The 13,856-nt window shown below is 47.4% G+C and overlaps 1 protein-coding gene across 5 annotated transcripts in view; it reads left to right on the top strand.

Annotated features, from left to right (window-relative positions):
* Positions 1-13,856, top strand: part of NECAB2 (N-terminal EF-hand calcium binding protein 2) — a 38,300-nt gene that overhangs the window by 18,784 nt on the left and 5,660 nt on the right. For all 5 annotated transcript variants that reach the window (XM_079907569.1, XM_079907568.1, XM_079907572.1 and 2 more), the window contains exons 6-8: positions 8,886-9,022; positions 11,552-11,655; positions 11,867-11,946. In XM_079907569.1, the coding sequence (XP_079763695.1) occupies positions 8,886-9,022; positions 11,552-11,655; positions 11,867-11,946 (321 nt within the window). The remainder of the gene's footprint in view (positions 1-8,885; positions 9,023-11,551; positions 11,656-11,866; positions 11,947-13,856) is intronic.

The raw sequence follows: 13,856 nt of genomic DNA, 5'->3' as shown, positions 1-13,856 counted from the left end.
ATAAAGTATACACACGTGAAAGATTTTATTTAACTCCTTAATTTGAGAACCAGTAAGGTGTTACACTGTCTCCAAGGAAAATTCAAAGAACATTTGCCATGTATATAGGCAACCAGGAATTCTGAGATGAATCTGTGAATAAATGCAGAATTGGTCACTGTCCACAGGACAACAGTCAGTTGAATTCTGCCGGGCAAAATTCACATGCATTTCTGTGGATGAGAATTATTCGCATTATTGTCAAGTTTTACATGCTAGAGTTTTTTGTTTTTTTAAATTTTATTTATTTTTTTTCAGCATGGGGTCTTCATTGCTGCACGCAGCCTTTCTGTAGTTGCGGCGAGCGGGGGCTACTCTTCGTTGCGGTGGCTTCTCTTGTTGCAGAGCAGGGCTCTAGGTGCACGGGCTTCAGTAGTTGCGGTGCGTGGGCTCAGTTGTTGTGGCTCACGGGCTCTAAAGCGCAGGCTCAGTAGTCGTGGCGCACAGGCTTAGTTGCTCCGCAGCATGTGGGATCTTCCTGGACCAGGGCTTGAACCCGTGTCCCCTGCATTGGCAGGCGGATTCTTAACCACTGCACCACCAGGGAAGTCCTACATGCTAGAGTGTTAAAAGTAGCTCCCAAACAAGGAAAGACCTAGATAACCTAGAAGGGTGTATTAGACGAGGAACCAGTCATCTTTTTTGCCCATTTTAAAGACATTCACATTTTCCCAGTAATGCCCTTTACAATAGACATTTATTATTTCCAATTTATCTGTCCTATGGGACACTGGTGAACTAATTTCTCACACTAAATTGTTTTGATATTTAATCTTTAAAATTCTAATATTTCCTTCCTGTTTATTTAGCCATGCCATTTGATGCCTATAGACCTTGTTGTAATACTTTTGTTACCTAAATGGTACGTATTCAATATTCAAAATTTAGGAAGTAGAGAAAAATTTCAAATCACTTCTAATTCCCACTATCTCTAACCACTGTTACCACTTTATTACCATTGAGCCTTTTTTTCTATGGGTATTTCTCTAATACACTTAAAATCATTCTGTGTACAAAAATTTTCTGCTTTTTTTCACCTAGCATTTTAACAAACACCTTTCCCTTGTTAATAAAACGGTTTAAAAGTATCATTTTAAATATTCTTCCTTAAATTTACATACTATTCCTGTTCTTGAGGATGTTAGATTATTTCCAGGTTTTTGCTATTATCAATTAACACTAACCTTGAGACATCAGTATTTGTCCACATTTTGCATTATTTCTTAAGAATAGATTATCAAAAGTAGAGAATTACTGGGCAGTCTAAGGCTCTTGATATAAAGTAGAATTGCCTTATAAAGTGGTTTTATTCATCTAACCCCGCATAGCCGTACTTGTAGCGATATCCTCTCCCATTGCACAAAGATTTAATAATGCACAAAGATTTAATAATGCACAAAGATTTGATAACGTCCTGTCCTTGTAATGCATTATGCCTTCTGCCGTTTATTCTTACCCTTTTAATCTTGGTTGATGCTTTCCCATTAACTTCTACCTTGATCGTGGTATTGCAGCTTGTCCCAGTCATTCGATCAAATTTGGTAGCAGAATCTTTGCACAGGCTTTTCTTTGCAAATCCTTTGGTGCTCCTTTGCTTTATATATGCTTCCAGATGGACCTCGTTTGGTCAAATCTGGGACTGTGTCTTTACGTGGGGCAATTTAGGCAGATTTTCTTTATTGTTATGATCTGTCTGGCCTGGCTGCTGTCATAATCTTATATGCTTCCCATTTTTTAATGATCCTTCGTCTTTCTTGACATTTTACCTTTTGGTAGTCTGCTTTGTTTATAGCATTGATTATGATTTCAAAGGTAAACATTCTAGTTTTCATTTTACTAGGGACTTCTAAAACATACATTGTTAACACTCTTAATCCTGTTTTTATACCTGGCTAATAAAGAACACTTTCTATTCCCTCTTGTGAAATTAAAACAGTTTTTGAGGTGATTGGCTCTTTTCCCATACTTTGACACTCTTTATTCCCTGAATCCAATGTGATTAAAATTTAACTATTAGTGGTCAATGTTTTTCTTTCCTAACCTCTGTAACCTTCATTTTCATTCGGGCGATCACCCTCACTTTTTTTCCACAACTTCCCTATTCAAGAATATTTTTCTGTGATTCAGCCCTAGAAGATCTGGGAGAAATTCCTAGGCATTCTTTGCCGGAAAGGTGCTCATTTGATAAACTTTCAGAGATCTGCAGATTTCCGAAGGTTTCCCTGTTATCCTGCGTGTGAATAACTCGTCCACATATTGTGGAATTCCCAGCTCTGCCTCTTTCCCTCTGAAATCTGTGGAGCTGGCCTCTCGCTGAGGCATCAGTGGTAGTGGAGGACAAAACTGTACAAGCTGCATTTTTACTCTTTTGAAAATTTTGTCTTTTTTTTTTAATTCAACTAACCAGTTACACTTATTGATCCCTGACTGCACCCTGAGCCGCTTACCTGTGGGTGCTTTTAACAGACTCACTTTAGCTCGCTTTAGCTGCTTGATGGCTTCTAGCAGCCTTTCTCTTTTTGTTCAGTTTTGGTTTTGTTTTTTTTTACCTCGTTCTGTCTTCCTGTTCTTTGGAGTCATTTGTTTGTCCAGAGCCCATCGATCACTGGATTGCATGTGAGTTCAGCTGTCTGCTAGGAAGGATAATTGATCACTGCAGTGCGTTAGGCTGCCGGAACCCGGCATGCTTTCTGCCGTGGGCTCCCTCCCCGTCGGGACCTGCCGCCAGTGCGCCTGGTCTGATGGGTGGCGCGGGAGGTCCACCTCCACACCTCCCCGTCTGCGTGCACCTCTCCTCGCGGCCCCTCTCCACCCACAGCCGTGTTCCCCTGCTCCGCACCCTGGCCTTCATTCCTCAGTCTCTCTGTCTGTAGCCGTGGTTCCCTTGTGCAATTATTGCTAATTAATTTCCAGTCAGAGTGATGGATGGTTTAATTTTCTTTCCTTGATAGCCCTTGCCTGGCCAAGGTGCTGGGTCACGTGGCTCAGGAGGGTAGGGTCTTGGTAGAGGAGGCCAGAGAGCAGCACAGGGCTTGAGGGACCAGCTTCCCAGCAGTGTCATTTTTTTTTTTTTTTTTTTTTTTTTTTTTGCGGTATGCGGTCCTCTCACTGCCGTGGCCTCTCCCATTGCGGAGCACAGGCGCCGGACGCGCAGGCTCAGCGGCCATGGCTCACGGGCCCAACCGCTCCGCGGCATGTGGGATCTTCCTGGACCGGGGCACGAACCCGTGTCCCCTGCATCGGCAGGCGGACTCTCAACCACTGCGCCACCAGGGAAGACCCCACCTTTTTATTTTTAAAGGCAAAAGTTTATTGTTTATTTAGGGGACATGCAGAACACTTAGGAGATGCAGAATTCCCTTAACGAGAGAGATGGGATCTCGCTGTGTTGCCCAGGCTGGGGCGCTGTGGTTATTCCCAGGCACTATGCCACTGCTGATCAGCACAGGCAGGTTTTGGGGTTTTTGTTTTGTTTTTTTATTGAAGTACAGTTGGTTTACAGTGTTGTGTTAGTTGTTTCTGGTGTACAGCAAAGTGATTCAGGTATATGTATGTACAGTTATATATATATTCTTTTTCATATTCTTTTCCATTATGGTTTATCCCAGGAGATTGGATATAGTTCCCTGTGCTATATAGCGGGACCTTGTTGTTTATCCATTCTATGTATAATAGTTTGCATCTGCTAACCCAAAACTCCCACTGCATCCCTTCCCCAACCCCCTCCCCCTTGGCAATCACAAGTCTGTTTTCTATGTCTGTTTCTGTTTCATGAATAAGATCATGTATGTCATATTTTAGATTCCACATATAAGTGATATATGGTGGTATTTGTCTTTCTGACTTACTTCACTTAGTATGATACTCTCTAGATGATCTCTGCAAATGGCATTATTTCATTCTTTTTGGTGGAGTAATGTTCCATTGTATATATACATATACCGCATCTTCTTTATCCATTCATCTGTCGATGGACGTTTAGGTTGTTGCCATGTCTTAGCTATTGTAAACAGGGCTTCTGTGAACATAGGGGTGCATGTGTCTTTTTGAGTTATAGTTTTGTCCAGATATATGCCCAGGAGTAGCATTGCTGGATCATACGGTAGTTCTATTTTTAGTTTTCTGAGGAACCGCCATACTGTTCTCCACAGTGGCTGAAGCAACTTACATTCCCACCAACAGAGGAGGAGGGTTCCCTTTTCTCCGCACCCTCTCCAGCATTTGTTGTTTGTAGACTGTTTAACGATGGCCATTCTGACTGGTGTGAGGTGGTACCTCACTGTAGTTTTGATTTGCATTTCTCTAATAACCAGTGACGTTGAGCATCTTTCCATGTGCCTGTTGACCATCTCTATGTCTTCTCGGGAGAAATGTCTATTTGGGTCTTCTGCCCATTTTTCGATTGGGTTGTTTGGTTTTTTGTTACTGAGTTGTATGGGCTGTTTGTATATTTTGGAAATTAAGCCCTTGTTGGTCACATCATTTGCAAATGTTTTCTCCCAGTCTGTAGTGTCTTTTCTTTTATTTCTTTCTTTCTTTTTTATGGTTTCCTTTGCCGTGCGAAAGCTTATAAGTTTGATTAGGTCCCATTTGTTTACTTTTCCTTTTACTTCTATTGCCTTGAGAGACTGACCTAAGAACACAGTGGCATGTTTTATGTCAGAGAATGTCTTGCCTCTGTTGTCTTCCAGGAGTTTTATGGTGTCATGTCTTGTGTTTAGGTCTTTAAGCCATTTTAAGTTTATTCTTGTTTATGGTGTTAGGGTGTGTTCTAACGTCACTGATTTGCCAGCGGCTGTCCAGCTTTCCCAGTACCACTTGCTGAAGAGACTTTTTCCCCATTGTATATTCTTGCCTCCTTTGTCGAAGATCAACTGACCGCAGGTGTGTGAGCTTACTTGGCACAGTTTTGACCTGCTTCTTTTCTGACCTGGGCTGGTTCATGCCTCCATAGGCAACCTGGTGATCCCCTGCTCTCGGGAGGTCACCCCGTTGATGCCAAACTTAGGGCCTAGTGCACTGCAGCCTGGAACTCCTGGGCTCAAGTGATCCTCCTGCCTCAGCCTCCCAGGAAGCTGGGACTGCAGGCGTGTGACACCATGCCTGGCCCAAAGAATCCACCTCAGAGGAGGGAGGAGGGAAGGAGGCTGTGAATTCTTCTTCCCTAATACTTTATCCCTGTCCACAACAACATCAAGAACACCACCACCATCACCATCTTCATAACCATCACCACCAACTTCACCAACATCACCATCAGCAGCAGCATCCTCTTCATAACCATCACCACCACCATTACCGCCATCTTCACCATCATCATCACTATTACCACCACCATCTTTACCATCATCACCACCACCATCACCATCATCACCACCATCATTACCACCACCATCTTTACCATCATCACCACCATCACCTTCATCATCAGCATCCTCTTCATAACCATCACCACCACCATTACCGCCATCTTCACCATCATCATCACCACCATTACCATCACCATCTTTACCATCACTACCATCATTACCACCACCATCTTTACCATCATCACCACCATCACCATCATCATCCTCTTAATAACCATCACCACCACCACCATTACCACCACCATCTTCACCATCATCATCACCACCACCATTACCACCACCATCTTCACCATCATTACCACCACCATCTTCACCACCATCACCATCATCATTACCGCCACCATCTTTACCATCATCACCATCATCACCACCATCACCATCATCACCACCATCATTACCACTACCATCTTTACCATCATTACCACCATCATCAGCATCCTCTTCATAACCATCACCACCACCATTACCACCATCTTCACCATCATCACCACCACCATCTTTACCATCATCACCATCACCACCATCATTACCACCACCATCTTTACCATCATCACCATCACCTTCATCATCAGCATCCTCTTCATAACCATCACCACCATTACCGCCATCTTCACCATCATCATCACCACCATCATTACCACCACCATCTTTACCATCACCACCATCATTACCACCATCTTTACCATCATCACCACCATCTTTACCATCATCACCACCATCACCATCATCAGCATCCTCTTCATAACCATCACCACCACCATTACCGCCATCTTCACCATCATCATCACCACCATCTTTACCATCATCACCACCATCACCACCATCATTACCACCACCATCTTCACCATCATCACCATCATCATGTTCATAACCATCATCACTACCACCATCTTTTTTTACATTTTTTATTTATAATTTAGTTACTTTTATTATTTTTTTATTGAAGAATAGTTGATTAACAATGTTGTATTAATTTCTGCTGTACAGCAAAGTGACTCAGTTATATACATGCATTTTTAAAATATTTTCCATTATGGTTTTTCCCAGGAGGTTGGATATAGTTCCCTGTTCTATACAGTAGGACCTTGTTGTTTATCCATTCTATATATAATAGTTTGCATCTGCTAATTCCAAACTCCCACTCCCCCTCCCCCTTGGCAACCACCAGTCTGTTCTCTATATCCATGAGTCTGTTTCTGTTTTGTAGGTACGTTCATTTGTGCCGTACTTTAGATGCCACATATGAGTGATACCATATGGTATTTGTCTTTCTCTTTCTGACTTACTTCATTTAGTATGGTAATCTCTAGTTGCATCCATGTTGCTGCAAATGGCATTATTTTGTGTTTTTTTATGGCTGAGTAGTATTCCATTGTGTGTGTGTGTGTGTGTGTGTGTGTATATATATATATATATACACACCACATCTTCTTTACCCATTCATCTGTCTGTGGACATTTAGGTGGTTTCCATGTCTTCGCTATTGTGAATAGTGCTGCTGTGAACATAGGGGTGCATGTATCTTTTTGAATTATAGTTTTGTCTGGACATATGCCCAGGAGTAGGATTGCTGGATCATATGGTAACTTTGTTTTTAGTTTTTTGAGGAACCTCTATACTGTTTTCCATAGTGGGTGCACCAGCGTACATTCCCACCAACAGTGTAGGAGGGTTCCCTTTTATCCACACCCTCTCCAGCATTTGTCATTTGTAGACTTTTTAATGATGGCCATTCTGATGGGTGTGAGGTAGTACCTCATTGTAGTTTTGATTTGTATTTCTCTAATAGTTAGCAGTGTTGAGCATTTTTTCATGTGCCTTTTGGCTATTGTATATCTTCTTTGGAGAAATGTCTGCTTAGATCCTCTGCCCATTTTTGGATTGGGTTCTTTGTTTTTTTTTGTTATTGAGTCGTGTGTGCTGTTTGTATATTTTGGAGATTATGCCCTTGTCGGTCGCATCATTTGCAGATATTTTCTCCCATGCTGTAGGTTGTCTTTTCGTGTTTTTTTTTTATGGTTTCCTTTGTTGTGCAAAAGCTTGTAAGTTTGATTAGGTCCCATTTGTTGATTCTTGTTTTTATTTCTATTGCTTTGGGAGACTGACCTAAGAAAACATTGATACATTTTATGTCAGAGAATGTTTTGCCTATGTTCTCTTCTAGGAGTTTTATGGTGTCATGTCTTATGTTTAAGTCTTTAAGCCATTTTGAGCTTATTTTTGTGCATGGTGTGAGGGTGTGTTCTAATTTCATTGATTTACCTGTGGCTGTCCAGTTTTCCTAGCACCACTTGCTGAAGAGCCTGTCTTTTTCCCATTTTATATTCCTGCCTCCTTTGTCAAAGATTAATTGACCATAGGTGTGTGGGTTTATTTCTGGTCTATCTATTCTGTTCCATTGATCTGTGTGTCTCTTTTTGTACCAGTACCACATTGTTTTGATTACTGTAGCTTTGTAGTATTGTCTGAAGTCTGGGAGAGTTATGCCTCCTGCTTTCTTGTTTTTTTCCCCCCTCAGGATTGCTTTGGGAATTCTGGGTCTTTTATGGTTCCATATAACTTTTTGGATTATCCTAGTTCTGTGAAAAATGTCATTTGATAGGGATCACATTAAATCTGTAGATTGCTTTGGGTAGTTTTGTGAATTTTAACAATATTCTTCCAATCCAAGAACATGGGATATCTTTCCATTTCCTTGAATCCTCTTTAATTTCCTGTATTAATGTTTTATAGTTCAGCATATAAGTCTTTCAGCTCCTTGGTCAGGTTTATTCCTAGGTTTTGTGTGTTTTTTTGGTGCGATTTTAAAAGGTATTGTTTTTTTGCATTCCCTTTCTGATGTTTGTTAGTGTAAAGAAATGCAACCGATTTCCAAATGTTAATCTTGTGTCCTGCTACTTTACTGAATTCCTTTATTAGATCTAGTAGTTTTTCTGTGGAGTCCTTAGGGCTTTCTATTTATCGTATCATGTCGTCTGCATATAGTGACAACTCTACCTCTTCCCTTCCAATTTGGATACCTTTTATTTCTTTTTCTTGTCTGATTGCTGGGGCTAGGACTTCCAATACTATGTTGAACAGAAGTGACCCACCACCATCTTTCTCATCATCATCACCATCACCATCATCGTCACCATCATAGCAGCTACTGTATACTGAGTATTTGCTATGTGACAAGCACAGTGCTGAGCATTTTATGTAATTTTTTCATTCAGTCCTTACTACAGTGTTATGAGACAGCTACTACAGTGATTTCTGTTGTGGTGCGGAGGTCACAGTACTAGTAATTGGTGAAGCTGGGGCTCACACCGTGGTCTCTTGAGTCTGTACCCCTGCCTTCATGCTGGAGCCCTGTGATACCCCCATCCCAGTGCAGAGACACTGACCCTAGGTGTCCCCCCACCCCTGCACCAGATCTCCACCCACGATCCCTCCCCAACTCCTTTCCCCTCTGTGCCCCTTCCCTTCCCGTCACAGGTGTATGAGGGTGGGAGCAACGTGGACCAGTTTGTGACACGCTTCCTCCTGAAGGAGACGGCCAATCAGATCCAGTCCCTGCTGAGCTCGGTGGAGAGTGCGGTGGAGGCCATCGAAGAGCAGACCAGCCAGATCCGGTGCGTTGGTGGGACCTTGTGGGGGCCTGTGGGAGTGGGCCGTGTGTGTGCTGACCTGCTGCCTGGTGGGGACGTTCGTGTGCTTGGGGGCTGGGTGACCTTGGGCAAGCTGCTGTTCCCCTCTGTGCCTCCACTTCCCCAGCTCTTTAAGTGGGGACAATATATACCTGCCTCCTCACAGAGTTATGACTAGTTCCTAGACTCTGGTCCGTTTGGCCCCATTTCCATATTGCTCACGTTATTGTTTAGCTAAAACTATTCTGTTGTTTGACTCATTTCTTAAAACCTGGGAGTAAATTTAGGAAACTCTGGTGGCTATTACCATCATTCGAAAACAAGTATCACATGCTGTGAGTGAAGAAACTGTAAAAATAAGCGCTGTTGGTGCCCGCAGTCAGCTTGGACCCTGAGGCCTGCTCCCTCTTTGTTCAAAAAGAGAGGCTGTGAGATCATAGATGGGCATTGAAAACAGAGGAGCATCAAAGCATGACTTCAGAAAGATTGAAAGAGCAGTGAAATGGAGTGGTTTTCTCCCAATGTTAGTTAGTGTTATTTAAAGCCTTGTTTGTGGGTCCTTGAAGCCGTGGAAAAGTACCTGGTGTCCCCCCTCGTTGCAGGGGGACACTGTTGGGGCGGTGAGATGGGGGTCCGGAGAGTTAGCAGTCTCGTTCCGGCCTGGCAGGGCCAGCCCCTGGGGGCCACGAGCCCTCCCATTTGCTGTCCTAAGTTCCGGCCAACTCCTCTGTGCCGGTTCTTCCCTGAAGAGCTGATGTGCCCGGGGCAAAGGGGGAATAAAGAAATAGAAACAGGCGGGGGCAGCTGCCAGGTGTCCATGCGTTACTGAGCCTTGAGTCTCTGCCGCGGTTTCCCAGGCAGAGACCCGGCACAGCAGGGTGTTGGTTGCTGGCCTGGGGGGTTGTGTTTTTTTGGTTGGTGGGGGGCTTGTCCCAGTCACATATGACTGCAAAGGCTGCTCAGTGATGCTGTTCGCAAAATGCCTTTGCTCTGAGCACCTGCAGCCCGGTCACCTAGGATATGCACAGTGCAGATTCCTGGGCTCCGGCCGTGCCCGCTGGATTAGGGTCCCTGGGAGCTGGGCCCAGGACTCTGCATAGCTGATCAGTCTTGTGATTCTGAGGGTTCCCAAGGTTAACAGCCTCAGCTCTGGAAGCTGTCACATAGATTTTCTTCATTTTTTTTTTTCATCACTATCTTGATTTAAAAACCTGCGGTTTCTCTCCTGCTGCAGAACAGATAGGACCGCTGCGTGATTTTCAGAGCCCATTTCCTGCGCTTTGCCAGTTCCGTCACGTGCCAGCCGTTACACCTGCCTGCCCCCTTTTTGGAAGCTTACTTGGGGATGTTGTTGGCAGGAGTGGCACATCGCGATGGGGAGACACATCTGCTTCACAGGCACTGCCGCCTCAAACTGCCCAGATCTCAGCTGTTCCGGCTCTCAGCTGCAGGTCCCCTGAGCATTCTCTTTCCCAGGCCTAGGGACGCCGTGACCCAGGCACGAGCCACTGGTTCAGACCCTGCCGCCCTTGGGGGACTCCCACGGTTCCCACTCGTGGTCTGAGTTTGTTGAGGCGCCCCGATTGACACCTCAAGGAACCTGCCAGCCTTTCTCCTCCCTTGGCGGAGGGGTGGGGGGGGTTGGCCCCTCTGCACAGGGAGAGGCTGCTGGGCTTTCAGGCTCACAGGAGGCAAATTCCAGAACCTTACCAAGGCAGCCCTGGGGACCAGGCGTGTCGGCCGTGCACACAGGAGTGTGTGTGTGTGTGTGTCGGCCGTGCACACAGGAGCGTGTGTGTGTGTGTTGGGGGGATATGTGCGTCTGCCTGTATTTTTACGTCTGTGGTGAGTTTTCCAGCATTTTTGCACATGGGGTTTGGGCATTTGTTGAGTCGCTACTACGTGCCAGGCAGTGTTGGGTGGGCTGTGTGTGCACGTCAGGGATGCCGGGTGCTGTGCGTGTGTGTGCACATCAGTAGTGTGCGTGGCGGGTGGTGTCATGACGGGATGGGGCCAGGCCGAGGTCAGGATCACGGGTCTTTGTCTGTCAGATGCCCGCTCTCGACTGTGTCTTAGGGCTTCCTTTTTTGGACAGGGGGCTTGTTAGCCAACGCAGGCCCCCACCCCAGAGGGCAGCGAACGCTGAATCGGCTCCCAGCGAGGCCGGCAGGGCCGGGGAGAGGGGCAGCCGTGGGCTGTGGGGAGGCTGGGGGCCTGGCTCAGCCTCGCCCGGCCCTGGAACTAAACCTCCCGGGAACAGGGTCTGGGTTCCTGGAAAGGATCTGAGTTCATCCCAACCCGGCCCCGCTTGCAGCGTGGCCTTGGCCAGTGGGCCTGTTGTCCCCCTTTGTAAAACAGAGGCCACGATGTTCACTTCACAGGGCCGGGGCTCCACGGAGTGAGTTCTCTGCACGTTTCAGCCCCCAGTCGGTGCTTAATGTTTGTCGAAGCTGCCACAGGCGGCCAGAGCCCTGCAGCCCCCCTCATAGTGTGTGTTGCCCCACTCCTCTGCAGACAGAACCACAGCGTGGTGGAGACCTGGTCTGGGAGCTCCACTCCCGTCTACGCCCACAACCACAAGCTCACGGCCGTGGAGCAAGGGAAGAGCTTCCCGCTTGGTGAGCGAGCAGTGGCCCAGAGTGGGGGCCACTGGCTGGGGGGTCCTGGGGGGAATTCTGAGAGTGGTCCACGTGGGGCTTGGGCCTCCCATGGGGACCGAGCCTGGGAGGGCTGGGGACAGGTCTCAGCGCCGGGGCAGGGCCGGGAGCGCCCCTCCACCTTAGGCCTGGCCCTGCCCTCCCAATCAGCATCTCTGTTCTTCCTTCCCAGTCACCTCGGACTCCAGGGAGGAGGGCCTGGAAGCCCAGATCAGCAGGTTGGCGGGGCTGATAGGACGGCTGGAGAGCAAGGTGAGCCCACTGAGCCCTCGCCTCTGTCCCTGCATCCACCCTCCGCCCTCCCAGCCCCCAGGGAGTGCAGAGTGAGGCCAGAGCTCGAGACAGGAGTCAGGAAGCCTTGGAAAGGACATTCCCCAGGTGGAGCGCGGAGTAAGGGTGGACGCCGGGAACGGGTCCATTGTGTAGGAGCCGAGGAGAGGAGCGGCTGTGGAGGGCGGGCGGGCAGCCAGGAGGGGCGTCTCGAGGAACAGAAAGTAGTCGGCAGGACCACGGGCAGCAAGGGGACAGAGCTTCAAGGAGGCGTTAAGGCGGCGGCGTGGTCTGGGCAGGTGGTAGCCTAGACCCAGCAAGGTGGTGGGTGAGGGATGGTGACGTCCCAGGAGAGATTAGAATGACCGGCAGCGTGAAGTTTCTTAAAATGGGACGTGACACATCCACAAGTGATGGAAAGTGGCACAGCCTTTATGGGATCGTGTTTTCGGAGAACATTTCACGGCTCGGTAGGCAGTCAGGATACGATTGTGTTCGCTTTGCAGGGCTGCCAGAACTGGGGCTTAAACCCCGGCATTTATTCTCTCACAGATCAAGGCTAGAAATCTGAAATCAGGATGTTGGCGGGGCTGGTTTCTTCTGAAGCCTCTCTCGTTGGCGTGTAGACGGCCGTCTTCTCCCTGTGTCTGTGTGTGTCTGTGTCCTGATCTCTTCTTATAAGGACACCAGTCATATTGGATTAGAGCCCACCCATGTGACCTTATTCTAACTTAATCACCTATTCAAAGGTCCTGTCTCCAAATATAGTCACGTTTCGCGGTACTGGGGATTGGGACTTCAACATATGAATTTTGGGGGAACACAGTTCAGCCCATAACGATTACCATTCGTTGGAAGAAAGAAAATAATTTGCCTTAAGGTTTACCAACAGGCTCCAGTATCGGACTGCCTGTATTTGAATCCTGGCTATACCACTTAACAGCTGTGTGACCTTGGGCCAATGACCTACCCTCTCTGAACCTCAGAGTCCTCCTCTAACCACAGAGAAAATAATCAGAATGGCACCTCTCACAGGGTCATTGTGAGGATTAAATTAAATGGTGTCTTAATGGCTTAGCACAGAGCCTGCTGCATCGTTAGCATTTAATATTAGCAATGTTGTTTAGCAGTTATTATTAGACGTTCTGATGCCAGAACCTATACACATACCATACCTGTATATCAACATAAACCAAGATAGCAGGGATCTCCAGGCTGTGGGGTTGCAGTGGCAAGTTCACATTTTTCCTACTTCTCTGAATTTTTTTATATCTTTTGCAAAAGGGCAAAAGAAAAATAGTGCTTTGATGGGTTTGTGGGTTCTGAGGGATTCATGAGGGCAGTGGGTGGGGCTCCCCAGGAGGAGGTGAGGCTGAGACTTGGAGAGGAGTCCGAGGGAGGAGGTGGCCATCCCACCTGCAGGTCTGAGGCCGAGGTGGGATTCCCCGCCCCCCCCCCCCGCCCCCCCCCCCCCCCCCCCCGCCACCCCGCCCCGCTAAAGCCAGCTGCTGGGTGGGAGCGGTGGGAAAGGCTCGGCGGGGACCCTGAGGCCCGGTTGTCATAACAACTCTGCGGGCGCCCCCAGGGGGAGGCTCTTTGAAGTTTATTTTTAGCGCCCCAGTCGCCCTAACAACCGGCTGGCTGGAAACCAAGGAGCACCTGTGCGTCCTGGAGACGGGGCGGGGGGCCCTCTTCCCAGCCTCTGATTGGCCCGAGCTGCGAGCAGGGGCCAATCCGGGACCTGCTCTGGACCCCGCCCTCCAAGGGCGAACCTGAGCGCTCCTAGCTGTGCCTGGGCTCCTGGAACGCTGGGACGGCGAGGCAGGGAGACGGGGCGGGGGGCGCAGACGTGGGTGCCGCCGTCCCTCCTCCACCCTCCCCTCATCTTTACC

The sequence above is a fragment of the Stenella coeruleoalba genome, assembly GCF_951394435.1.
Source record: "Stenella coeruleoalba genome assembly, chromosome: 20".
Taxonomy (NCBI): Eukaryota; Metazoa; Chordata; class Mammalia; order Artiodactyla; family Delphinidae; genus Stenella; species Stenella coeruleoalba.
The sequence above is the reverse complement of the archived record's forward strand: the minus strand, read 5'-3'. Positions and strand labels throughout refer to the sequence as shown.